General features: G+C 35.9%; 2 protein-coding genes across 7 annotated transcripts in view; both read right to left on the bottom strand.

Moving 5' to 3' along the window:
* The window catches only part of LOC105221964 (calcium release-activated calcium channel protein 1), a 59,292-nt gene that overhangs the window by 24,790 nt on the left and 6,813 nt on the right, over positions 1-27,689 (bottom strand). For all 6 annotated transcript variants that reach the window (XM_049453553.1, XM_049453557.1, XM_049453551.1 and 3 more), the window contains one exon: positions 22,640-22,753. Coding sequence is in view for 1 of the 6 variants with exons in the window: in XM_049453551.1 (XP_049309508.1) it covers positions 22,640-22,753 (114 nt within the window). In the remaining 5 variants the exon portion in view is untranslated. The remainder of the gene's footprint in view (positions 1-22,639; positions 22,754-27,689) is intronic.
* On the bottom strand, positions 6,540-9,029 carry LOC105221979 (GATA zinc finger domain-containing protein 10). The gene has a single exon (XM_019988883.3). The coding sequence runs from the start codon at positions 8,162-8,164 to the stop codon at positions 6,869-6,871; it is 1,296 nt and encodes a 431-aa protein (XP_019844442.2). The 5' UTR covers positions 8,165-9,029; the 3' UTR covers positions 6,540-6,868.

The raw sequence follows: 27,689 nt of genomic DNA, 5'->3' as shown, positions 1-27,689 counted from the left end.
ATAAAACAATTACAATTTCGATTTTCAATCACAAAGTAAGTAAGCTACACATTTACATAAATATATGCATTAGGGTGGTAAAAAAACATTTTTTTGTTTTCTACAAAATCTGTGTAACGAGATATTCTGTCGTGGAGCATTCAATTTCCTACAAAATATGTTTTTTGAGAAGTTGGAAGCGAAATATGGCCTTTTCTATTTGATACTAAGAAAGAAAAAAAATAGAAAACTGTAAGGTACCGATACAATTAAGAGCTCACGTTTGGAGAGATTTCCATAGAGTTGACTAAGCACCTATTTTCCAGGGTACCAAGCGAAATTCTATTTTTTTTTTAACCACCCTAATGCATGCATGACTAAATGGAGGATCTTTACGTGACAATTAAGAGCTCATGCTTGGAGAGATTTCCGCAGAGTTGACTAAGAACCTATTTTTGACGGTACCAAGCGAAAAAAAATTACCTTTTTTTACCCACCCTAATGTATGGTTGTCTAAAAATGTCGAATCTAATGTAGAAATATGCACATATTTAAATGTAAAACCTAGTTTTGTCTCTTTTGAATTGATATAAATTCATGCCCGAGACTGAAGATAGAACGCAAACTGGCGGATTTTTACATTTTAACGGTTGACATCAATTTCCGAATAGAAACATTGCTCGTTTTCGAATGGTTCAATTAGCATTTGAAAATGAAATACAAGTAGATACATACATACATACATGTGTTTATGAACTGCATATATACTTATGTACTTTTGTTCGAATTGATTCATTGAATTATAGACTGAATAATGCATGGTTCTGATACTGAAGTTCTTCTCGGTGCGTTTGTACTTCCCAATACGTGCCTTACTTACGAGTATTATCTCTATATTTAACACACCTGCAAACTGAAATCTGACTCAATACATTGATTATAGCTAAATTAAATCTTCAAGGAACTGCAGCTGAAAAAATGTGGTATACAAGCCTTGAAAGGATTTATAAGGTTATATGCATACGGTTATCTTATATCCCAAGAAGCTGGACAAGAGCCAAGAGATTCTTTCTCCACTTCTATGGGTTGTGGCACCGAACAAAATATTAATCCAATGCAACGGAGAAGGAATTAAAGCATATGTAAATGGTTTTAGGAAAGAGCTGTACTAAGCTTAAACTTGTTGGCCGCAAACAACGGATTAGGTGTTAACCGTAGTAAGACGGAACTGAAGCTATTCACTAATAGAACCAAAATAACTCAGCCTCATCTTCCAACACTCGGTGGTTCTACAATTCCTTTGTGTCATGCGAAGAATATCTAGGGTTTGAGATTGATACCAAAGTTAGCTGGAAAATTAATATAGAGATGTACTAAAATATATGGCATATTAAACGTGCAAAAGTATACTCAGCAGAAACTGGGGCTTAAAATCCAATATAGTCATGTGGGTATAGACGGCTGTCATTGGACCAATTATTACAGAACTTGTTAGTCTGGTGGCCAGTATTAAAGAGATAATATATCAGAAAATTAAATAGAATACTGAGGGCAGACTGTACCGATGTTACCAGGTCCATTAAGCCACTGATGCGCTTAGTATGCTCCTGCATCAACTACCCATAGATATTTTCATCTGCTATAAGAATGAAGGAGATAGGAATCTGGAATATGATAATTTCAGGACACTGCGGTATACTGTACTAAAAATAAATCTAAATAGATCACATTGTAGATGTCAGTAGTAATTGGATGTGATACCCTTTAGACGGGAGTAGAGAAGAGACATGGGAAGGGATGAAATACTATTTCAATATAATATATAACTATGGTTTCGAAATGGATTGTGAAGTAGGAACGTCCGTCTACCAAACTAAGATAGCATCTTCCAAGCGGAAGTGCTGGGCATAAAGTAGGCCTGTGCAGCTCTACTAAATAACTACGGGAGGATACAGTGAGCTGCCATATACACAGATTTTCAGAAGACATTGTTCGCTCCATCATCATCAAAGATAAACTCTAGCCTGGTCAACAAATGTAGGAAGGCTTTAAGATCGCTGGTAACTTCACATATTTTGGGTTCCCTACCATAGAAACATTTTCGAAAAAAAAGAAGTTGGCCAAGTCAGGAGTCTCTCTACACAAGCTGAGATAAAGACTGTACCGTGCCCGCTAAAAACGATGAAGAGGGGATTAAATACGCAATTTGAATAAACAGCTTAGAACAGGTGGAATCCAACAACCAAATGCAAGATAGCAAAATAGATATGACCAAAATATGACAAAAAAATAACAAATGACTTATTAAAGAGGTTCAGGAAAACCATATAGACTCACAACCACCATAAGAGTTGCTTGTTGAGAACACGCGTTAAAAATGGGAATGCATCAAACAGTATTTACCGTAGTTTCAAACCCGAGGGGAGTAAGGAAACGATTCAAAACGAGTGCCCACTTCTGTCGCAATCCAGATGTAGAACTCTTAGAATTCATCAGGTATCAAATGTTGAATGTCTATCTACAAAAAGCATAACGGAGGTAAGTAGTTTCAATGAAGGCTTCAAAATGGGGCCTTTTAGCGCTAATTGAGACCGTAGCGGCATTACTCTTACCTACCCTACCTATATTCGCATTAGATCCATTAAAAGGTATGGAAAGTCAAGGCCGAATAACATAGAGGCAACTCTGGTAGATAAATTTTGAATGTATTACCGTTTCTTCTGCGGTCGATATGAAGCTATTATTAGAGCTGTACTTTCTTTGTCAGAAATTTGCAATTTTTGTTTTGAAATATTTATAAGGATATTTTATATTTATACAGGAACCTCTCTCTACCTTGGTACTTGTGCTGACATTGACCACTGATAACTCTCGATACTTGAAAACTCCCTGGCATATTTCGCAAGAAAAGCATTTGAGTTGTCGATAATAACTTTCTTAGCGAGGTGAGCTTTAAAATTAAAAAAAAATCGGCTTTAACGAAAAATTTGAGATAATTCAATTTTTGCTAACTTTTTTTATTCTGCAAAGTATTTAGACATTATTGGGTTAACAACGGGAACGTTCGAAAGTGCTTATTACTGCTGAGTACTCGTAAACACTGGCCGCATATAACCTGAGTATTTGTCTCATCTATTTGCCAGAAATTTTTACTTACAATGCATACATGCAGCATGTGGAACGAGAGCTTTAGCTCGTAACAAGCCTTCTGAATGGTCTCTACGTCTGAATAACGCTTTCCTTTCATTGACAAATGCATTTTTCCGAAAAGAAAGAAGTCGCACGATGCCATATCAGGTGAATACGGGGAGTGGTTAATGGTTAAAATGTGATTTTTGGTAAAATAATCGTCATTCGAATGTTGGATTCTGAGCAATTTTTTGTCGTCGGTCAATTTGTGCGGAACAAACCGTGCACATACCTTTCGTAAGCCCAAATGCTCGGTCAAAATGTGATTGGTCGATGTTTTGGAGATGTTCAATTCCATTTCCATGAATATCAATGGCTGATTTTTGATGAATTCACGCACAGTTTCGATGGAATTTCCGGTGATTTTGATTGACCCACATATTGATCTCATTTATGTCCTCACGACCACTTTGAAAACGTTGAAACCAGTCGTGCATTCTGTTACGGGATAGGCAATCACCGCCATAAACTTGTTTCATCAATTGAAACGTTTCGTTTTACCAATTTTAAAACAAAACTTAATGCTGGCTCTTTGTTCGAAGCACCCGATAACACAAAGATACTGACTCTTAAAACGCCATAACTTCACTTTCAATCGATGAAATGTCATGAAATTGGACAACTAACTGAACAATCGATGAAGATAGCAGATTCTAACGCACCAGTCGACATAAAGATGGCGCCACCAGAGGGTGCTAGATTCAATAAGTCCTGTTTACTTTGGAACACCTCTTGTAACCCTTTATATGTTGCGGGGGTATACAAATTTTAAAGTTTATGATAAATAAAGCTACAATTTGTGTTCTAGCAGGAATATTTTTCACTGTATGTATGGTTCACAGTGAGTTTATTTCCAATTCATGGATTAAATTTGACAGGCTAGTTTTTGGCTCACCATAATACATGCATATTGCTACATCTTGGCATTCATGGGCTAGTGCATGTAGGCTTGAAAGTATGTCAGTTTGTACACTTATCATATCGTTTTCCAGAAATCGTTTTGCAGCGACGCTTAATGATTACTTTCAATTGCCAGTGATTGTACGCAATGCAATCGCTTGCAGTTGAAATTCATTTACGCTAATTGGCAATTGCCGTGAAGCGCCAACGAAATCGAAGAAGCGTTCAAAGATTTTACACATTCCTGGCATTTTACAAGAAAGTTCACAAGTGTATAAGTACATAAATATATATATGTATGTATATATATGAGTAAGAAAATATGGGCGTGGTTTTTATGTATTGACTTTCTTTTATAAATATGTATGTATGCGTGTATGTGCTCACTGATAAACAAAATTATAGAAACCGCAACTTACATAAATACACACATCCAAATATACATATGTATGTACCCACATATACAACCGCTCATAGAAATAATGATTTTAATGAATTTATTTGTTTGTTCATCGCTACTAAAGCGACAAACATCGTAACATTCGTCCGTTTGCACATTCTTGGCCTTTGACGTCGATACCTTCGATGAGATAAGAGAGAATTTGCTTTGAACGAGCACACAGCACACACTCGGTACACGTAACTTGCTATTGTTTGTTGTTGGCGTATGATATTTTTATTTTTCTTTAACTAATACCCCCTTTGTGTGCATTTTGTGCAAGTTATTGTTTGAATTTCTATTTTAAGGCATTATCGTGTTTATTTTTAAACAATTGTAAGAGTGTGTGGAATATGTGTGGCGAAGAGTTGTAGGCAAAAATAGCGGTAGTCTATGGAAATAGCAGCCAATTGAACCAATAAATGTTGGGCATCTACGCTTTAGAACGCAATTATGCGAAATAACAACAAGTTCGATGAATGAAGAAATTGTAAATATGGTCATTTTAAGTAGATTGTATGTGTTGGATATCAAGAGCAAGATCCAGGAGGCTTCTTTGAGGGATTCTGTGCTCATAACCAACTAAGCATGGTGAGTTCTGAACCAAATTCAGCTGCCTGAAAACAATTTCATTTATGCATTCTAATTCTCAACAGGTTTATAGAACACTGTTATGTTATATACTCTTGCTCGAAGAAGAAAAGCGATCGTAGCTGGCACTTAGAGCAATAAAGATGCGTTTTAAGGGTAGACTGGCTCAAGAAACACTTGTCAAATATGGGCATAGTCTCTTGCGCAAACTGCCGGTTTTGCAAATATGGAACAGGAAACTCCAGCACATCTGATTATAGATTGCCCACCAATCTGTGGAAGCCGGCTCAAGGCTCTAGGAATCTTTTTTTTTCAGGACCTTTTGACCTGACCTTTGTGACCGAATACAAAATTTCTTTCTGGCAATTTCGATCTCGAGGATGCACTTTGTTCTGAAACCACTCTTGTCGATATAGATAAAATGAAGACGTTCGTCGATTCAAACCGATCACGTTACACATTAAAAAAGTCGTGTTTAAATTACAATAAAAAAAAAGAAATTACTTAGTGAACGATCCCATATATCAAAAGTAAGAAAATTTCGAAAAAATTATGTAGCGTCTTCGTTCAAGCTCGGCTGACCGCAAAAATGCAAATAACACAAAGAAAGACCTCTACCTATAGTTATCTCTCAATTGACGAGTAAAATGTCAACGAACTCACAAATTTTGCTATTAATCTGACGTATACCATAATAACAGAGCGTTAGCCTCTAGAAAATCAATATTTTAATGTCGATCAAGTGTTATCACTTGAAGTTTTTTTTCCGAAGACGGATGTAAGAACGAAACTTGGTAGAAAGAAGGAAGAAGAAGTAAATATTTTTATTGAAATAAGAATAAACAAAATTCTCAGCTTAACTAATTCTGTTTCCTTGAATAATGAAAAAAAGCGATTTCGAGAAATATACCAAAAGTCAAAAAATGTGCTTTTTGGATAATAAAAATGAGTTATCCTTAAAGAGAGGGACGCCCGATACCCCATTTTAGGAAAATCTCTTATAAAATGAATGATATAATTTTCGATCTCCGAAAAATGAGGGCACTAAAGCGGTCTATTAAAATTAATTAGTCAGGAAAATAGGGGTTTCTTCCTCTAAAGTCGGATTTATGTAACCGAAATGGACCCAGATTCTTCGCTGTCAAACGCCATCACCATTAAATTGCAATGAAATCGAACCATTTTTGAAGCGAATGGTAACATGAGACGAAAAGTAGGTTAAATACGACAATAATGTGCGAAAAAGATTATGGTCCAAGCGAAGCCAGATTTGACGCCTCGAAAAGTAATGCTGAGGATGGGATTGGAAAGGAATCATCTACTATAAACTGCCCCAGCCTGGTCGAAAAATTGATTCTACATTTTAATGTCAGCAATTGATGAGATTGAAGCAAAAAACCAAAGGAACCCTTGAAATAATCATTAAGTCACAGTAAAAATATTTTACATATTTTTTCAAAATTTAAAAAAAATAAAATTTATTTTAAACAGAATAAATTAAGTAACAATTTTATGTCAATATATTCACTTAATTAAGTTCAACCGATGTTAAGTACAATGGCAAATTACAATATTCTTTTTCACTTTAATTAATAACTAAAACTACCAAATAACTAGATGTAGACCGACTAAAACTATTAAAGGGATATAAAATTTTATTTAAATATTATTAATTTAGTAACAACATATTCCGCTCGGTTAACACATAAAAGTACTTATTTGGCACTGGTGAGAAGGAATGAATTCAGGCATACCCGACGCCGTGCGCCGTCAGATGGTGTGCTCAATGGAGCCCATTGACTTTTTGCGCTCATTCACCTCGAAACGTTGCATGATTTTGGCGACAATGCGCGATGGCGGTATATCCGGATTGCCGGTGAGACCACGATAGCCCAACACGCTGTGATCGGCAAGATTGCTGGCCAATTGCAGGCGACGTACGAAAGCCTCTGTATCGATGCCGCGCACCTGTGACGGTTTGAGAAAACGTTTCGGTATGCGTGAGAGTATGTCCTCCGAACCGACCGGACCGAAACCCAAATTGATCAAGATAGCTTCGGGATCGGGTTTGCGCGCCTCCAATAAACTATCCACACTTGAGTAACGACTCGACGACTCCGAGTGTGTGGAATTATCACGTTTCAACATGGCAAAATGATGGCGACGCAACAGCGGACTCGCCGGACTGGCCGGCGTATCGGTGGTGTTGGTTGTTGTGGTGGTTGACGAGTCGAAGGACTCCTCATGCTTAAGGCGACGCTCGCGTATATGATGCTGATGCATTTGATGATGATGATGATGATGCAGTTGGTGTTGGTGCTGGTGCTGATGATGTTGGTGTTGATGTTGGTGGTGGAAAGTGCTGATCGCACCGGCGGTTGCAAAGCAGTTCGGCAAGGATGATGGTTGTCCATCGAATGGTGTGCTGTGATGTTGCTGCTGGAAGTGGCTTAAGCGCTTCTCCGCAAACGTGGTTGCCGGTAGCTCCGCCGGGCACATTGTCTCCATTAGTGGCGTCACATTGAACATGTTGGACGCCTGTTGCTGCTGCTTGAGCACCGCCTCCTCCTCTTCATCCTCCTCTTCCAGATCGGCGGCATAGGCAAAATCGGCATCGTCCAGTTCGGTGGGTTTCTGTCGTTGCAAACGCTTGCGACGCGTCAAACGCTGTGCTAAGCTCGGGGAACGGGACTTCTCAACGCTCGCGTGCTGTGCACTTTGTGCCACTGAAGTTTGCGTTGCACTTAGCGTGTCAGGTGATTGCACTAATTGTGTCGGTGTCGGTGTTGGCGACGACGACGGCGAGTGATGCAGCTGCTCGTGCTGACGTTGCAAACGCGTCTGGCGTAGTTCGTTCGGCTTGCGCTGATTAAATGTGACTTGTGCGTCAGTTGTGTTGGCATAATTAGTGCTATTGCTATTGTCATTGTTATTGCTGTGACTGTTGTACATGTTGTTACTCTCATTGTGCGCATTGTTGCTACTGTTGTTACAGTTGTTGTTGTTTGTGTCGTAACATTGTGTTTCCTCATTGCAGCTGAACCAGGTGGTGAGTGTCGTGTCCATTTTGGCGCTTCTCACAAAGGATTTGATTTGACGAGTTTTTGTTTTTTTATGAGTTTTTTGCTCGGAATTTTTTTCGTATTTCTTTTTCGGAAGCGCGTGTCTGTTCGCCTACTGCTCTAGTCTGTTTAACGGTACAAATGTTTGAATGATTTGTTGCGTTCGCTTTCCTAGTCGCTTTATTTGGCGGCGTTAGCCGGTTGACCTTGCACGGCAAACCGGTTTGTGTGTTGCTATTGTTGTTATTATTGTTGTGCTAGTGCGCAGTGTTAGTCGCTCAAAGCGCACTCGATTGACTGACTAACTGACTTGCTGTCTTAGTAATGTGCAAGCGTTCGCTGCGTTTGTTGTTGTTAGGTTTGCGTTAATTATTGCTTGTTTTTGCTGTTGCAAGCACCAATGTCAATTGTTTACAGTTATTCAAGTTCAAATTGATATAGATTTTATTTTTGTATTTTTCTAGTTTATTTTTTTATATTTATTTTTATTTTTCTTTTTTATTTTTGTTTCTTATTTTTTTATTTTGTTATTATTTTTAATATTTTTATTTTTATTTTGTTTTTACTTTTAATATTTTTTATTCACACTAATTTATTGTTTTTAATCTGCTTATCGCCGAGTTGGCTTTAAAAACACTTTCTTTCGGAAATTAAGCGCAAAAAAACGTTTACTTGTTTTTCCAAAGTTGTTTTAGTTGTTTCTTTGCTTGCTTCTAAAAGCAATTAATAACTGTGAGCCAGCTTTGCTGTCACTGTTTGCTGTTAATTTTCGTGGCGAAACAAAATCAATTTTTTTTTTGTTTTGCTATAATTTTTTATATATTTTTGGTTGAATTTTTTTGTTATTATTTCTAATTGTTCCTAAAAATTTTGTTTGGGTTATTTTTTGTTTTTTGTTTTTATTTTTTATTTTTTTTTATATTTCTTATTTTTTTGTCGTTATTATTGTTTTTTTGTCATTAATGTTTGTTGCTGTTATTAAATTTTTCCTTAATTTTTATAATTTTTGTTGTAATTTTTTATTAAATATTATTTATTTATAATTATTTTCTTTTAATATTTTTTGCTGGTTTTTGTAATCAAATTAAAAAAAAAAATATTTTTTTGCTCTTATTATTTGTTGTTGTTGCTATTTTTTGTAATTTTTTGCTTTTCTTTCAAATTAAAATTAAAAACAAAAATTATTATGAGTCTCTATTTAACATCACTTTTGTATAATGCTCTCATTTACACAGCTTATATCACAAAATCGCTTTAATTACTATTGTTTCACTATGATTATTATTGTTGTTGTTATTACTATTATTGTTATTATTATTATTGTTCGCGCTGCTGCTTTGCAAACTGTTTCCCAATGACATTCAGCAGCTGCACGCTGCCACAACGTGCACCGGTCACGGTGACTTGTTTTACCAGCCAAACTCCCAGTGTTCGGCTCCGCGCACCGCGTCAGCCCTTAACCGCTTATAAATCGCGTGTCAGCTCCAGATGTAGTCAAATATATTTGGATTCGGTATTTGCCAGCTTCTTCGTCGTCTGCGCTGCTTGGCTGGATTTTTTCGCCTGTGACTTGGCGCTTCTCAACGCCACTCGCGCTCGTTCTGCGGCTGTTACTAAGTTGTATGTAATTGGCTTTTCAGCATTTTCACACTTGCTTACACGTTTTTGTTGCCTTTGTTTTTTGTTGTTGTTGTTGCTGCTGTTTTTATTATTAAATTGCTTATATAATTTATTTTGCTGCTTTGTTCTTGTTGCTGTTGTGTATATTCTCACTTGTTGCTTGCGCTTATTGCTTTTCTATTTAATTAGCGTTGCCCGCAGTTGTATTGTTGTTGATATTGTGTTGTTAAATTCAACCTTTTTCGCGCACGGCAACCCTTTACCAGTGTCGACCGACCAGCAGTCGCTATGCAATTTTGGACGTTATCTTGCTGGTGATTGCGGTATAGTTTTTTGTTTTATTACTGTTTTTTGTAATTTTTTATGGTTGTAGTTTGTTGTAAATTATTGTTGTTGTAATTTGTTGCAAATTATTGTCTTTGTTGTATATGCTTTTTGGGTATTTGTGGCGCTTTTTGTTTATTTTTTTGAGCGCTTTTCGTATATTTGTTGTTGTCAACTATTGTTGTTGTTGTTAACTATTATTGTTAGTAGTATATATTTTCATCTTGATTTTGGCGTTTACTGCTAATTTGCTGCTTTTTGCAAGTTCTTTTCGTATATTTGTTGTTGTTGAAAATTATTGTTGTTGTTGTTGTATATTTTTTCTTTTTATTTTCAATATGTATTGCTTATTTGCTGCTTTTTGCAAGTTTTTTAGTATATTTGTTCTTATTGTTGCTGTAATATATGTTGTTGTAAACTATTGTTGTTGTATTTTCTTTTTAAAATTCGGTATTTATTGCTTATTTGCTGCTTTTTGCAAGCTTTTTGTTATGTTTGTTGTAATTTTATTGTTGTTGTATTTTTTCTCTATAATTATGTTAATTAATTCATATATTTTTGCCACTTTTGGCAAGTTTGGTAATTTTGTTGTTGTTGTTGTTGTTGTAGTATACATTGATTTTTTGTTGTTGTATTTTTTCCTTACGTCTTCGTTATTATCTGCTTTTATTTTTGCCGATTTTTTGCAAGTTTTTTTTACTTTTGTTGTTGTTATTTTATATTGTTGTTGTTGTTATTATTATTATTTGCTTTTGTTGTTTTATATTTTTCTATTCGATTTTGGTGTTCATTACTCCCGTTTCTGCCGCCTTTTGCAAGTTCTTTTGGTATTTAACGTGTTTTTGTTGTTGTTTTCGCTCTCAACTGTATCGCAGTATTTTGCTGTATTTGCTTAATAATATTAATAACGAATTTCCATATTTTTACACTTTCTTGCTTCACGTTGGCAAACGCTGCTTCGTAGCTTTGTTGCTTTGCACTTTGTACTATTTATTTTATTTTATTTTTTCGCGCATGAAAATATGTCTGTTTGTATGTGTATGGGTGTGTGTGCGTGTATTTGTCATTAAATGTCATTGATTACTCGTAATCAGCCAAAACCAAAAACAAATACAAAAAAACAGCACACAAAATTGATTGCACTCCCCTTTCGCTATGAGCGTTCGTATCGCCTTAGCCGTCTTTATGGAATTTAAATTTTATTGATTACGGTATTTCAACACATTTCCGCAACCCGAAACTGTACCGTAGCGCAGCCGTGTTGTGCTTGATCAATATGCGCGCTTATTGCCTTTATAGACTTAATATTATTTTAATTATTTATTTACTGTCTGTTCTCTTTACTTCTGTTTTTGTGTTTTTTTCTTCTTTTTTTCTGCAGCTTCGTCGCGATAATTGTCGTTTAAACTGGGGTCTCCGCTCAGCGACGACAACGAGTTCAGCGTGTTCCAGTGTTTTCTTCTAAACGTCTACCGCGGTACTGTTTATGGTTGGCGGCCTGTGGCTGTGACCGCGACCGCAAAAGCGCATTGAAGTCGCAACGATCGGCCGCCGTCAAACGGCGAGTCGAAGCTAGTCATATTTAGAGGTAACATACAAATATTTAAATGCCGCTCATGAGATGAGCGCACGATCGGCAGTTTGGTGGCGACCAAACCCAACCGCTTGTTGTTGCTCCAAATCGCTCCAGCTGTGAGCGCAGCTCAATCGTTGGCAAGTGTGCTCGCGACCAGCACACCTAACACGCTCCTTACTCAGCGCTGTTGGCGCTCACGTGGCTATCGACGTTGCTGGTTTTTTGTTTTTGTGTTGTTTGCTCCACCACACGCCGCGATCAGCGTTCAGCGTTCGGTGTTCGGAAAAAGCTTAATAATTTGTTTGTGTTGTATTTTTACAATTTCTTACTCATAAAATTTGAAGTTGAAAAATATTTTGTTTTTTGTTTTTTTTTTTTGCATTTTATTGGTGTTCCGTAGGGTTCGAAAGCCTGTAGCGCTTAATATGGCTTTGCTGTTGTTGTTTTGTTTGTTTTGCTTTGCTTACGTTTCGTCGTATTGGCCTGTCTTCTCAGCCATGCTAATGTCAGTAACTAGTCTTACCAGTGTTTTAAGCCACTCTATTTTTATCGCCAATGCGGTAAGTGCTCTCTGCCCGCTCTTCAGTGATTTGACGATTTTTTCCCAACACTGGGGGAAAAACCCTCACACAATGGGTCGTTCCGTTTTGGTGTTTTTCTGTTCGTTTTATTATTTTTACTCTTATTTCTCCGAACATACAAATGTCAGTATGTAATTGGAAGTTGTGTTGACGAACTTTGTTTGCGCGCTGTTGGGCTTGCCTTTTTTGTACCGAATGCGATATGGGTCTTGGGGTTGGATGACATTATCACTTATGCAAAATTCTCTTTGAGGCGTTATGTTGTTATATTCATACATATATATTATACATATAGGTATATGTATATACATACATATATGGTATACATGGGAAAATATGTGTAACACGAAGCTCACTTTTGTTTTGATTGTTGTTCCACTTTAATTTACTTTTAGTTAAAATTAGAGATGCACGATTCGCACAACATTTGATCCCGTTGTTAATCCCGATCGCGATAAAATGATACTTTTTGGTATCAAACTGTGAATTCCAGAGAATTTTTACAGATATTTACAGTATGTTTTTGTTACACATATTTTAATATTAACACTAAGAATTTAGCTTTACTATAAATGTAAGGGTTTGATACTATGTCGTAAAAAGGATTTCACTCAAGTGACCGTCACGGCTGGCGGATAAATTGAAGTCAAGAGATCCCATTTTTGACCAGTTTTTGCAGTAATTGCATCAGCAACATCGCACCGAATATTCTCTTCCACGACGCTAGATAACGCGCCCTTCCTTCAACGACTTGATTGTTTCGTTCGCTGTATGACAAGTACTTCCGTCTTGTTGGAACCAACGATCGCCCACATCAACTTCGTCCAATTCAAATACAAAAAAGTCATTAATCATGGCTCTATAGCGTTCCCCATTGTGTGTTACATTATAGCCGGCTTCTTTTTTGAAGAACCATGGACCAATGTTTCCCATAGAGTACACCAAACATTGAGTTTTTGAGGATGTAACGACGTCTTAACAATGTATTGTTGATTGTCATCACTCTAAATACGACAGTTTGGCTTATTAACATAACCTTTTTGACAAAAGTGAGCTTCATCATTGAACAAAATTTTATTATGGAAATCGGGATTGGTGGTCATCTTGTTATGATCTCATTCACAGAACATGCGAAGCGGTTGATGGTCGTTCGACTTCAGCATCTCTGATAATATTCATTGTCTACTTGAGTAAACGTGGTGCGAAACCAATCCATGTTTTCTCGTATTACCGACCCTGCTGGGCGATTATGCCGATGAATATTGAATGCTGCGCGTCATGCGTCGCACTGAGTATATATCAAGTAACCGTTGTCTCGAAAATAACAACTTTGAAAAAATATAGCCTTATTGAAAACCACACCTCTAAAAACACCCAAGATATTTCTAAAACTGTGATTTGGTTAAAGTGGTCTAAAAAATTGCATTGCTTTAATCTAAAAAGGAGGCTTTCTCAAACGAAAAGGCCGGACAAACACTTAAAGGAGTTTTTAGTTACCGTATAGAAAAGGCGATTAAAATCTGAGGAGTTATAATAGAAAGTATCGAGTAAAATGAATCGTTCGAGGTGCCTTGGGTCTTGTACAAAATTCAGAGCCTGCATGTGTCTCTCCGCAATGTGGAAATGTTTGCCTTCAATATCATTACGCATGATGATCAACTCTAGTTAGTGCAGTTCTTAGCGTAGAGAGATCGACGACTCTTGACCTCTTAGACGAATTCAACTCTTATTCAACGAAAAGATGTCTTTCTTAAGTATTGTAAAAGTTCCCACTTAACAACACAATACTATAGTTAGAGATATAAAGATCTTAGGTGGTATAGATGTTATCTGAAAAATATTGACATAAAGTCATTTGATAGGGCTGAGAAACTTTTTCGAGATGTGGATATTCTCTAAACGCGAGAAATAAATGCGTTTTTGAAATCAAAATATCTAACTTATTCATCAAATTGTCTCTGTCGAAACAGTAACAATCTATAACTGGTTCCGGAAACCTTTCAAATAAGAAAACGTACTCTTTTATATTCTTTACAGCACAGTAAGAAACTATATGCAATTTGGAGGTAGTTTTGCTACTAACTAGTTTATTAAAATATTACACATTACAAAAGTTATTCTCCTAATTTTTGCCGAATTGTTAGTTTAAATCCCTTCATTAAATTCTGCACACCTTCTTTTGTAACGGCACAACTTGCTTTAAGCCAGTTTTTTTTTAATTCGTCGACGTTTTCGGCAAAATGATAATCCTTTTTCAAGTGTCGCTGGACAATGGTCCAATACTTCTCTGTCGGGCGAAATTCTGGAGCGTTCTGAATGTTGACACGATATGTTTCTTATAAAATGATATAAAGCGACGGTTTATACACTCCTTCTTATATTTGTTGGTCTATATAAATAGTACCATTTGTGAAAAATGGAGTGGTTTTAAGGCCACAAGAGCAAATAGCCTGCTAGATGAGTATTTTCTCGTCAAATTTTTCTATTTCAATTGTTGACTCTGACTGGTCTATAGTACCATCTTTTAGTTTCGTATAGAATTGGGAACCTGGTAATGTTCTTGGGTCCATTTTTACATATGTTTCACGCGTTCATAATGTATCAAACGATCGTACAACTTCCGTAGCCTTGTTTTCTCTATTTTTACTTGTCGTTCACTTATGTATTTTGGGAATCTTTTATTTTTTATAAGTTTTCAAATTATTTCTTTGTTTCACTCTTAGGATTATAGTAACAAATGACAGAAAGAGAAAAACCAATAGAAGTAGAACAGATCACGCTTTCTAACGTTACTTACAGCAATGTGTTCAAATGGCTACTTCGTGAGAAATATTGAATTAAAAGTGGTTATTCTCGGTACAGTCCTTATATACAAAAGTTACAGTGAAAAGTACCGACTTAACTCGCACAGTTTGAACAATTTGAAATCAAAGGCAACTTCAAACGTTAAACGTCATCATATCATAAAAACCACAATTTAATAACAATTAACGACGATAACGGCAATTAATTATGACATGTACTCGCGATAGGAGTGTAGATAGTCTTAGAAGTGTTTCAAGTGCTAATTAAGTAGCGGCAACTAAGTTTTCTAAGAATTGTATTATCAAAGAATATTTGTTTATGAGATAATAAAAAACTAGAAAGATTAAAATAGAATTGAAATGTTTACTATGTTTTTTTTTAGATGAAGCAGTGATTTTGGCTACTACGTTTATTGGTCTTTAAGTTTTGGTTTATTGATCGAGAGATAAGGCTAAATTGGGTACATGAATAATGAATAAAAATATATTTTCTCGCTTTAAAGTTGAAGCGTTTTTTTTTCAAACGCGCTTTCTCGAAACATTTTTCAAATCGAGTGACAATGATACTTGGTCACTAAATCAAGTATATAGTTTTTAATATCATTTAGTAGGCTACATACCATTTTTAGCGGTAAAAAATGGAATCTATTTTTAAATTCATCTCTAAGAACATACTTTATTTACAAGCTTGGCACGAGTTTGTAGACTCAGGGTAGCTCCACGAAACCTCATGAAAAAGGAGATTCCAGCAATCAGAGTTTGGCCGCTATTTTGTATCAAAGTGTCAAAAAACAATTTTTTCTTACACTCAAATACATGTTTAATAGCCTGATAGGAATATAAATTCGATTCCCGTTTCCTTACTCCCGGAATAGTCGGTGAGAATCGAAATCGAGTGTGAACTGAGTACGCAGAGCCACAGATTTCTTATGATCTCTCTTTAACGAGTTATCATTAACAGCCCCAGGCGCTCGACCAAGTAACGTACAATGCTAGAACTTTCCTGACCAATAAGGGTTAACGCTTGATTGTTGTTTTATTAAAAACACACAGCCAAACGCCATTATCAGCAGTTTCAAGCTACTGTCATATTTGACTTGTATTGGTAACTGGTGACAGGTGGAAACTGTAAAGCCGATGAGCTAGCAAGAAATGTAATCTTACATAAATACGATCAGGATAGGAACAAGCCAATGCTCCCTCATCTTCTTGCGTTCTAGAAACGAACGTAAGAGATGACGACGATAGGAGATTTAACTGGATACTGTGCTTTTAGCACTTTAGTGGTGTAGCTACAGATTTTGGCTTGTCAAAGTGCTCGGAAAAAGATGATGATGAAAAGATTTAGTCACTATCTCAGCTTTCTCCAGACTAAGATCTTTCTGATACGTACTTTGGAGTTCTAAAAGAAAGACCTTCACTTTGTTTGAAAGACCAGGTGGAGAAGGACCTGGCTACACTTGGAATCTCGAATTGACGCCAAACAACGAAAAGGAAGAACGACTGGCGCGCTGTTGTAAACTCGGCTATAAGCGCTTAAGCGGTGTCTACGCCAATAAAGAAAGAAGCAAGATTTGCGTGGCTGAACATGGAGGTAATTTACGGCCCATAGAATAAAAAACAAGTTTGCTATGCAAAAAAAAATAAATGTAGTACATTGATTAAAAATAAGATATTATGGTTTGTTATTGTAATACGATGCGTGCGCCACCCTGTATTTACATACGCATACATTTCATATGGATCCACCGCTCACTTGCCACACGCAGTTTGCCAAAAGTGAAGGTTGCATTAAATAAATTGTGAAAATTTTAATTATATCTTTTTATAGTTGGCAGCAGTACAACAACAATAATAGTTACAACAACTAAGCTGTGCAATTTGAGCATGCGATTTCATGAATTATAAAATACCAACGATAAAATCGCATTGTTTGTGCAAATGAAATGTTTCTTTCACTAATTGAACGCAGTAGAAATATGTATGTCTGTATGTATGCCAACATATGTGTCTATATACGGTATAATGATGTTAAAATTGCCACGATTGGCGTTGTTGCATTTAATTGGTTTTCATGACTTAAATATTTATGGGTGCAATTGTAATTTAAATGCTTGCAATAATAAACTCTTAATAAATATACTTTCCATTTTTCATACCAACACTAAAACATGCGTGCATATATAAGCATAAGATTGCGTACATACATATATATTTAAAATTATTTATGTATATAGTATAGGCCTAAATGTTCTAAACAATCAAACTATCAAATTCAGGAAATTATTTGTTTGGCCTCTTTTGGCTCATTCCCGTTTTCTGGTTTGTTTGCTTTCGAAAATCGCTGATTTGAAATTTTTCTTTTCACTTTTACTTTGATTTGATTAACTTGCTTTTGGATTATAAACAATATACTATTCGCCGAGTTTTTGTGTATCAATTATGAGTGTAAACAAGAAAAATTTAATGCAAAAATTTTAATACATCTGTTGATTGTGGTCTCTTTTGGCCTTCACCTACTTTAAAACAGGTAAATATCGCATTAATCACGAAACTTTTATTTGGAAATTAAAAATATGATATCTGATGCACTATTTTTCACTCTTCAAAAAGACTTTAAGAGCAAAGACGTAAAAAAGTTAATAGTAAGAATTTATGTACTCATTTATTAAAAAAATGGACCTATAATTGCAGTTATGTCACTCCATTTAAGGGGTTAGGTGAGTTTAAAAATTCCAGAATATAATATATAGTACCAATAATATATTAATTATATGATCTAATGATCGAAGTAATGAAGATATTGTTGCCGTGCAGGCAGATGTTGCTGAAGACCGCATTTTGTCGATACGAAGAAGTTCTCAATAATTGGAACTCTCTCAAACCACAAGCTGACAAATTTTGAGAAAAAATTTGGACTTACATCCATATAAAACTATCCTCACCCAACAACTGAAGCCATTGGACGAACATAAATGATGTGAATTTGCTGCTTTTGCCTTGGGAAAAACTTGGAAACGCTAACGATTTTTTTTTTTAAAGAAAATCATCTTCTCCGATGAGGCTCACTTTCATATGAGTGATGCGGTAAATAAACAAACCGTCGCTTCTGGTGCGAAGAAAATCCACAAATTATTCATGAACAACCATAGCATGCACCTAAATTGACAGTTTGGTTTAGTTTTTCGTCTGGTGGGATCATCGGTCCGTACTTCTTTCGAAAGGAAACTAACTGGTGACACTGTTACTGTCAATGGAGAGCAATATAATGATAGCAATGATCAATGATAAGCAACTTTTTATAGCCGGAAGAAGAAGTTGGTTTTGACAACATCTGGTTCCAACAAGACAGGGCTACGTGCCACACAGTACGTGAAACAAACGAATTATTGCTAGGAAAGTTTGGAGATTCAATTATTTCAATTTTCACATTGAATAGTCCTCCAGAAGTTATGATATAACATCATTCGTCTACACTTCCTGTTGGATTATTTAAAGTCATTGGTCTGTAGAAATAAACCAGACTCTCTTCAAGTTTCGCAAGTCCATATTGAACTAGCTATTCATGATATATGACTTGATTTGGTGGGTGAAGTACTGGAAAATTGGGTTCATCGAAATTGTTCATGCAAAAGAAGTCGTGGTGGTCATTTCAATGATGTTATGTTCAGAGCTTCTAATTGTAATTTCTTTTGAAACTATGGATTTAGAAGTCTGGGCTGTCAGAAACTATAAAGGAGGGATGAAAGGAAGAATACCTACTCGTTTCTCCTGTCTTCGTGCACTCGGTCGTTGAATCAATGAATCTCACGCGAGCTCAGTAAATTTGAGTCAACAACCAACATTTGTGGGGTTGCAAAAGTCTTCTGGTCCAGGAGCTATTACTACCTCTTAACAAGTTCACATGACCGCAATGATAAATGTCGTAATTGGACGCAGTACTAATGGCACTCATGGGGTTAGGTTAAAGATTTTGAGGCCACCAAAGTTGTAGAGAGAAATATGTGGTGGAAACATTTATATACTACAAACTACTGTACAGCTTTCGCCAGATTAATATGGAAGCATCTCGATTGTCATACTTTCTATGAAAACGGCGAATTGGCTGGAACAGATTATAACCGGCTCAATAAATTTGTGGCGGGCTGTATGCGTTTTGTAGATACACGACAGTCTTTTTTATTTTTACCTAAACATTTTGGGCATTCCAACGCACAAGTGAAATTATTTGTGGCCTGACTAAAAGTCAGTCTATTTACCTAATCTAACCTAACCTATGATTCACTTGCACCAAATCTTTGGATTTGCAAAGTGTCTTTGAGACGAAATGCAGACAAAAAGTTCAAAGTTAATAAGTTCGTCCCAAAATAATAAGGATTGTCCCAATATGTCGTAGAGGAATATGAGACTAAAGTAGGTTTTGTGCTTAAAGTAATTATAGAATTTTAATCAAGTGTTTTTATCAATTATGTCACCTTTGAACGGTTATGCATGGTCTAGTGGAAAGAAACTATAATCTTTTAAAGTTTGTGATGACTTTTTTGGGTTTCTAAGGACGATCCAAGTAGCGGTACTTTTTTCAAAAGTCTCTTTTAGAAAGATCATGCGTGAGTCAAGTCAAGTTGTCTTGTTTTTTTGTTTAGCTCGACCTTCTCAAGCGTCATCTCTTCGCTCTATGAGCTCCAACGTTTTCGAGCCAAACTTTCGGTTTGGTATGGTTTGTGGGTCGGTGGAATCATCGGTGAATATTTCTTCAAAAACTATGCCAATGAGAACGTAACTGTGAATGGCGACCGTTATCGACTATTTGATGTCTGAAATTGAAGCTAGTTATCCCGGCGACATTTGGTTTTCACAAGACAGTGCCACTTCACACATATCGCATCAATCAATTCAATCAATTGAGAGAACACTTAGGTGAGCAGATGATTTCAGCTTTTGGGACGGTCGATTGCGCACAAAGATCGTATGATATCACACTGTTAGACTTTTTTCTGTGGGGATATATAAAGTCAAAGGTCTAGGCGGACAATCCTGCTTGGATTCAGGCCTTGAAATAAAACACCACGCGTGTCATTTGCCAGTTATCAGACGAAATGCTCAAACGAGTCGTCGAAAATTGGATTTAACGGACGGAAAGAGATAATCTTTAGAAAATAATACCAAAGGGTGGTCTTTCGAATGATAGTAATAAACCATTAAATTTGAAGCTTCTGTGTTTTTTCCTTCATAAAGGTTCCCTCGAAATGGATCACTCTTTAAAATATGAATGTGACTGTAAGAATGACAATAAACAGTATTTTTATATGATTTATGACTATATAATATATTAAAACCATGCTTTGTTTAGAAAACCTTTCAAATTCATACGCTTCTCTTATTTTCAGAACAATACAATAACAATGTGTTATGATTACATTACACATCAAAGGCGGTTAAGAACAATATGAAAATCACAGATTACTTTGTTGGCGAACAAATAAATGAAAGCCTATAATTAAGAATACGTGGAGAGAAACAGTTTTCGAAAACAAATAAATTTGTTAACGATTTCTAATTAATAAAGATATACATATATTATATATGTACATATGTGAGTGTGTGTACATACATATATATATATGAGTTTCATTTGCCGCACATAATAAATAAAGACATTATGAAACAATTGAATGAGGAGGCGCGTTTGTCCAATGTGAAATAACTCATATAGTATATGTATGTATATATGCAGCCACATTCACATACACGCAGTACAATGCCACTTTTACTCACAGAACAAAGCTAATGATGCAACAAAAACAAAACAAAAAAAAACTTGAACAAATATCAAAACAATTCATTCACATTTGTAATCGGTCGTTCGAACAGCATTGCGTATACGTAATATGCACGCGAGCGCGCCATTTGAACGATATTTGAATTGTCTCAGCGATTAATTAACAGTATATGACACTATTTATTGCTTAACTGCATGCTCATGCGCATATAAATGTGAATTCGCCACAATTCCAGCGCAATTAAATTGCATGCCATTGTATGGGTATGGAACACGAGATTTTGATTTGTCACAGCTAATGTCAACGTAATGGGTGAATGAGTGGGAAAAAATAACAAAAACAACGGAGAAATGCACACGCACTGACATATGCATATACGAATATTAGAGTGAGTAATAATCGCTGGTTATTCGGCGAACTTTTTTGTGTTATGAGATTTTACGTGGTGTTATTTATCGCATGCGATTTATATTCTTTTAATTTTATGATTTTTATTTTTTTTTTTAATAAATGGTAAACATAATCGGCTTTCAGAGCGTACTATTCGCAACATCATTCATTATTGGATAATATTTTACCGAATAAACCAGGTCTAGCACGCAGTGAAGAAAATATACATAGCAGCCGTAGCTGAGAGTGTACACAAAGACCGTAGAGAGTCGACTCGGCGTCTTTGGCAGGAACTCGGACTGACGTATGAACTGATTTGGCGCATTTTAGGTCGAGATCATAAATTGAAAGCGTACAACAGCATGTCCAAGAATTGAAGCTACTCGACCTTCTCAAAATTTCTAAGGGCTCTTGAAAAGTTGCAAGAGGATCCGACGTTTTCGAGCCAAATAGTGTTCAGCGATGAGCCTATTTCTGGCTCAATGAGTATGTAAATAAGCAAAATGACCACTTTTGGGACGAAGAACAGCCTGAAGAGATTCAAGAGCTGTCATTTTATTAAGAAAAAACAACGATTTGGTGTGGTTTGTAGGCCGGTGGAATCATCGGTCCATATTTCTTCAAAAATGATACCGGTGAGAACATAACCGTCAATGGCGACCGTTATAGCGCAATGATAACCGACTATTTGATGCCTGAAATTGAAGCTCGTCATCTTGGCCACATTTGGTTTCAACAAGACGGCGCCACTTCCCACACATCACATCAATCAATGCATTTATTGAAATAACACTTCGGAAAACAGATAATTTTATGGTTTGAGCTGATTGTGTAATATGACACTGTTAGACTTTTTCTATGGGGTTATGTGAAGTTTTAAGTCTATGCGGATAATCCCGCTTCGACACAGGTCTTGGAGCAAAACATTACGTATATCATTCGCCGGTTACCAGTCGAAAAGCTCGAATGAGTCTTCGAAAATCGGAGTCAACAGATGGACCATCTGAGACGTATTCTTCAAAAAAAAAAATGTCAAAGAACCTTCTTTGGAATGATAAGGCACATTCTCATTAAATTTGAGGTTTCTGTGTTTTCATTTTTTAAGTAGGGAACCTCGAAATGAATCACCCTTTACATGTGCAGAAAATTTGAAATAAAGATAAGACCGGCACATCTGTTTAGAACATTTTTAAGTAGATAAAAAAAAAATAATTGCACCACAATGCATCTCTGCCTTAACCTATATGTGCCGCTTATTCAGACAACTCGCCTTTCAATTGCTTTCATCAACGCTTGTTGCCACGTGAAATGGCAAATAATTCCACTTTCTTTAAATGAATGCAAATAATCGCCACGAATTCAGGTGAGAAGCACGTTGAAAACATGTTTGCTTCCAGCACTTACCTGTCTGAATAAAAGATGAAATGTTCGGTGAGCTGATATGCAAAAATCGGAGAGGAAGTTCCGTTCGATTTTCGTGATCCTAATTTGAATAACGCGCTGATTTGCAAATATATGCTGAAATGATATAAAAAAAGAATAGCTATTATTGAGAATGAAAGGAAATATAGCGCAATATAAATATAATTTAAATAAAGTGTTAAATTATAAGTACTGTTTCTTTAGAAAATCGATAACTTTCATTGTAATTTTATTTCTCTGTGCTGTTCGATTATTAGTTCTTGTTGTTTGATTTCATTGCTAATGAAAAAATGATTTTTTAGATCCTCTACCTTCAGATCACCAGACTACTATACCGTCTTCTAAGTAGAGGTGGCTGCCAACAAGTTAGCAGTAGACGTACTGCTCCGAAGTGCAGTCTCTTTCAAGAAGGTGTGTATTCACTCCGACAGACGAGCGGCTATATTGACTCTGAGTTCTCTGGCTGCGCGCTCAGAACTAGTCAAGTAGTGCTTGATCTTATTAGCAATAGCTTCAAGGGTTTTGCGTATTAGACTAGTATGGATGCCACAGCACAGGAATCACTGGAAACTGCAAAGTCGATGGACTGGTTATGAAGGGCACCCATTCCTGAATTTCAACCGATCCGGTTATCTGATGTCTGCTTGCTTTCTGGCGTTAAAACATTGAACCTCTAGTGAACTCAGCGCTGGTTAATAAGCAAAATTTGTGCGACTGCGAGATCCTTTTTGTGAAACCTTAAGAGGTCATCCGTACTACTGACTGTTAGCAACTCCAATCTCGTCATAGTTATAGCTGTTCAGACTGGAAAATTTTTAAGATTAGCAGAAATTAGTTTTGGGTCCTCAAAAAAATAATTTCACTTCAGCTACCTCAAACATCCTTGTCCAAAAGGTTTGAAAAGCTACACAAGTATCTCTCCTTTTAAGATATGCGATCTATGTACATACTTATCTAGTGTCTAAATATTAATTTATTCGGATTCAAATTTCGGGTACCGAAACAGAAGTTTTTGATTGGTACAAATTATTCAAAGTGGGTAGAGTATGCGTTGACGACGAACCATGTTCAGGATGGCCAACATCAACTAATGATCAAAGCGTTAATAAAATAAAGTGCTTGAAAATCGACGTTTGACAGTCAGAGACGTTACCGGTATCGTTAGAATATCGGAAGGATCAGTGAAAACCATTTGGAAGAACATTTGGGTCTAAGAAAAGTGGAAGCACGATTGATTCTAAAATCACTAAATTTTTTCGAAAAACCATCGTCGCGTTAACCATTGTGAAACATTGCTTTCCGACTATCAGGATGTCATGAAACTTATTATTACTGGCGATGAGTTTTGGATCTATGCTTAAGACCTGGAAACAGACGATCAATCAACCGAATATCGTGGCAAAGATGAGCGAAACAAAAAAAAAACCAAGGTTATGTTGACTGTTTTGTTCGATTAGCTTGACTTGGTGTACTAGGAATTCCTTTAGACCGGCCAAACTGTCAACAAGAAATACTATTTGAGTACTCTGCGTCGTTTACGCGAAGCTATTCGTAAAAAGAGGCCGGATGACGGGCCGACAAACCTTGGTTTTTATATCACGATAGTTCTTCGTGAGTTTTTCACCAAATTTTTAACCAGTATCGTGCCGGAACAATCACCGTTTTTAGCTCCGTGTGACTTCTGACTGTTCTGCAGACTCAAACGACCACTCCGACGAAACGGTTTTGAGTCAATTGAAGACATTGAATGCTATTCCAGAAATTGACTTTAATAACTGTTTCGAGTATTGGAAAAAACGTTGGCACAAGGGAGAGAGAGATTTTGAAAAAAATTAAGAATTTTAAAATTATGAACAAAGTCTCACTATTTTTCATATTCTCATAGTAGTACAAATAAATGAATATGAGAAAAAAATTGCCGTGCGTCTAGTTTGAACTGTAAACGCCGATTTCGGTTTTTTGTTATTACATCTTATAATTACATGGATTGACGTCATAACCGTAATTAGTTCAGGCAAATCAAAGCAACTAATTTATTTATATTTTTTTTTGGTTTTTTTTTGCAATTTTGTATTGGGAAATTCCAAGTACAGCAAATTAGTTATGATTGTTAAAAATATATATGTATAACGATCGAAATAATATTCAACAGCGTGGAAATGACAAAAGTAACAACAACAAAATGATTTTACGCTAAATTTCCAGACAAATTAAAATGAAATTTCACAGCGTAACCAATGCATTAACTCGGGCGTTAAATATTGAAGTTAGCAACACAAATAGTGGGAAATATTTAATTACTTGCCATTTATTAATAAATAAAAATATAAAAAATTGACAAGATCGCAAGACAACAATTGAGCAGGAAAGTAATTTTTATCATACTTATATCCGAACATTGAGATAAAATCTTTAACATATTTTAAAATAACTCAACTATATAATGATATAGTAATTACATGCAAGGCTATAATCGACTCACTGATTCATATCTTAAAAATCTACAAGCATGATTAACTAAATATATATATAGTACATACATAAAGTACATGTAAATATATGCACTTCCGCTCAAGATTATTTTTAACCGATTTCGCACTGACACATTTCAATGTGTCAACGAGTTCGCAAGTGCAACCGGAAGTCGTCAAAACATGCGAAAATATGCAGGAATGAAGAACGATACAAATGAATGAAATTTGCAAAAATTATCGCCAGAACAATTTAAAATTGCAGATAATTCGGCACTGTCGAAAAATAGCTAATATTGTATGGGTGCATAACTGTAAAATTATCTAACGGTATATTTGCAATTTTAACAGGTAATTTGAAGCGAAGACAAAGAGAGATATACGAAGTCAAATACGCACCCTGTTGGAAAAACGAATGTGTTTTTGCGCATTCAGCAGTGCTCGAATAGCTAAGATTCAAAAATATTTTACACAACTGCTAAAAATTTTTTACCGGAACGAGAAAAATTGAATCACACAAAATATATAAAAGGGTATAAAAAAATAAATATCAAAAGCGAGGGCTGATGTATTTTATAAATACAGGGTTTGTCTGGAAAGTAATAGGACTGATTTTCTTCCCCTGAGACTGTACTTCGGAGCGGGCGCGCACTGACTGTATTCGGTAGAGCACGTTCCTAGCTAACGAGCGGCGGTCAGTTGTCCCTGATCATCTGGATAGCCAAGACATTTCTTGCGACGTGCTTCTGTGAGTGGTGCAAGCCGAAAATGCAACGTGTGAAACTCGGTAAATCTGCGACAGTGACGTTTGATATGATCAAGCAGGCCTACCCAGATGTTCTTTTAGCAAGAAGGTTGTGTGTTTCGGTGGCACCAGGCCTTTTTGGTGGGCCGGGAAGAGATCGCAGATGAAGACCGTGTTGGGAGACCTTCGACTTCGACACATACCGACAATCTGATTAAATAATTATTTTTTTTAAATCGACTGAGTCCTATTACTTCCCTTACTATAATAGTCTTTAGCTACATGCGATGATAAAGGGAGTTTAAAAATTAGATTCATTTAGACGTATATGACATTAGGCATAGATTTTCATGGCGTAAACTATTTAAAATATTAGTGTTGGTTTTAGTATACTATATAATAAATAATACATGACGGATCATTTATTCGACTCATTGGGATCCATATGTTCGTGTTCAAGAAACAATCGCGGCAGCTCTCAATTTAGGAAAATCCAAGAGTTTCGACTCGCAAATTTTCGGCTCAACTTGGAGTTAGTAAATGTGATCATTACAGCGGATAATTCATGATAACTTAAACCTGCTTCCATACAAAGATCAAATAATAAGCCGGTTAAGGAATCGTCTCAATGTGACCCTCCGAAAAATCACTGAGTTTTGCGATTTTTTTTTATTGTTGCAATTAACTTTTAGGTCCGGATTTTTTTATAAATAATTACATTTATGACATCAATGATCCATAAAAAAAGGTCCTGTGCGAAATGTTTCCAAAAGAAAGTAGGAAAGTCGCTTTCGCGATATGGATAGGTTTTTTTTGAAATTTGAAAAAAAATGGCAGCGGTTTGAACAAAAATAATCGAACTTTACCATTTTTTCGACAGTTTTTCGTAGAAAAAAAGGGAAATATCAAAAAAAAAAGCTTCCTTAGCGTTATAAATATGACGTTAAACTTATTCTCTCCAATTTTTATATCTTCAAAACTCTTTCTTTGAGAGTGGAAACCATTTTGAAAAACACCATTCTAAGAAAAACGCGTTTAAAGATTGTAGTTGTAGCGTTCCCTCTCTGTTCCCTTTCTACAAGAAACGCTGTAGGGACTGTAATAATTTGAATTTCGATTAGTGTATAATTTCCGATAATGTAACAAAAAAAATCGATTTTTCGAAAATTTTACATTGAGACGATTCCTTAAACCACCTAGATTTGTCTATTCGCCTGAAATTTTGCCAAATAATGATTGAAATGGACGAGGAAGACAATAGCTTGATAAATTGCCTGTTTATATCTGATGTCACCCATTTTGATCTTTTGAAATGTAAAGAAGCAAAATTAACGTTCATGGTGTGAATCAAACCCAGAAATAAGTCACCCAAAACGAGTCACTATGTGGTGCGCAGTTTCGTTAAGCTGTACTGTCGGGCCAAATTTCTATGAATAAAACGTAACTGTCAATGGGTGTGTTATTTAAAGATGTTGAATAAGTTTTTTATCAAGAAACGCACCGAAGAAGTACGCTTTTCAATAGTGTTTGGTTTCAGCAAGATGGAGCAACTGCACACATAGCCAGACCAGTTATTTCGAAGCTTGAACAAAAATTTGAAATTAATATCAAGAAATTCTACTTTTCGCTGGCCCCCACGGTCAAAGGACCTGACTACAGCAGACCTTTTCTAATTTTTTTCAATTCTAAACCAATGAAACTAAGGAGTATAAACGAAGGATACGTTTTAGTTCACCCTTTTACGAAATTATGATATCTCCTAGATTCAAACAAAAGAAATCAAGAGCTGTATGGCTGATTAAGAGAAAGTATTTGA

This window comes from Bactrocera dorsalis, chromosome 3 (assembly GCF_023373825.1).
Source record: "Bactrocera dorsalis isolate Fly_Bdor chromosome 3, ASM2337382v1, whole genome shotgun sequence".
Classification (NCBI taxonomy): domain Eukaryota; kingdom Metazoa; phylum Arthropoda; class Insecta; order Diptera; family Tephritidae; genus Bactrocera; species Bactrocera dorsalis.
The sequence above is the reverse complement of the archived record's forward strand: the minus strand, read 5'-3'. Positions and strand labels throughout refer to the sequence as shown.

Bases quoted from the DNA above. Each gene is read 5' to 3' on its own strand.
- LOC105221979 (XM_019988883.3), bottom strand. From the start codon at position 8,164: ATGGACACGACACTCACCACCTGGTTCAGCTGCAATGAGGAAACACAA.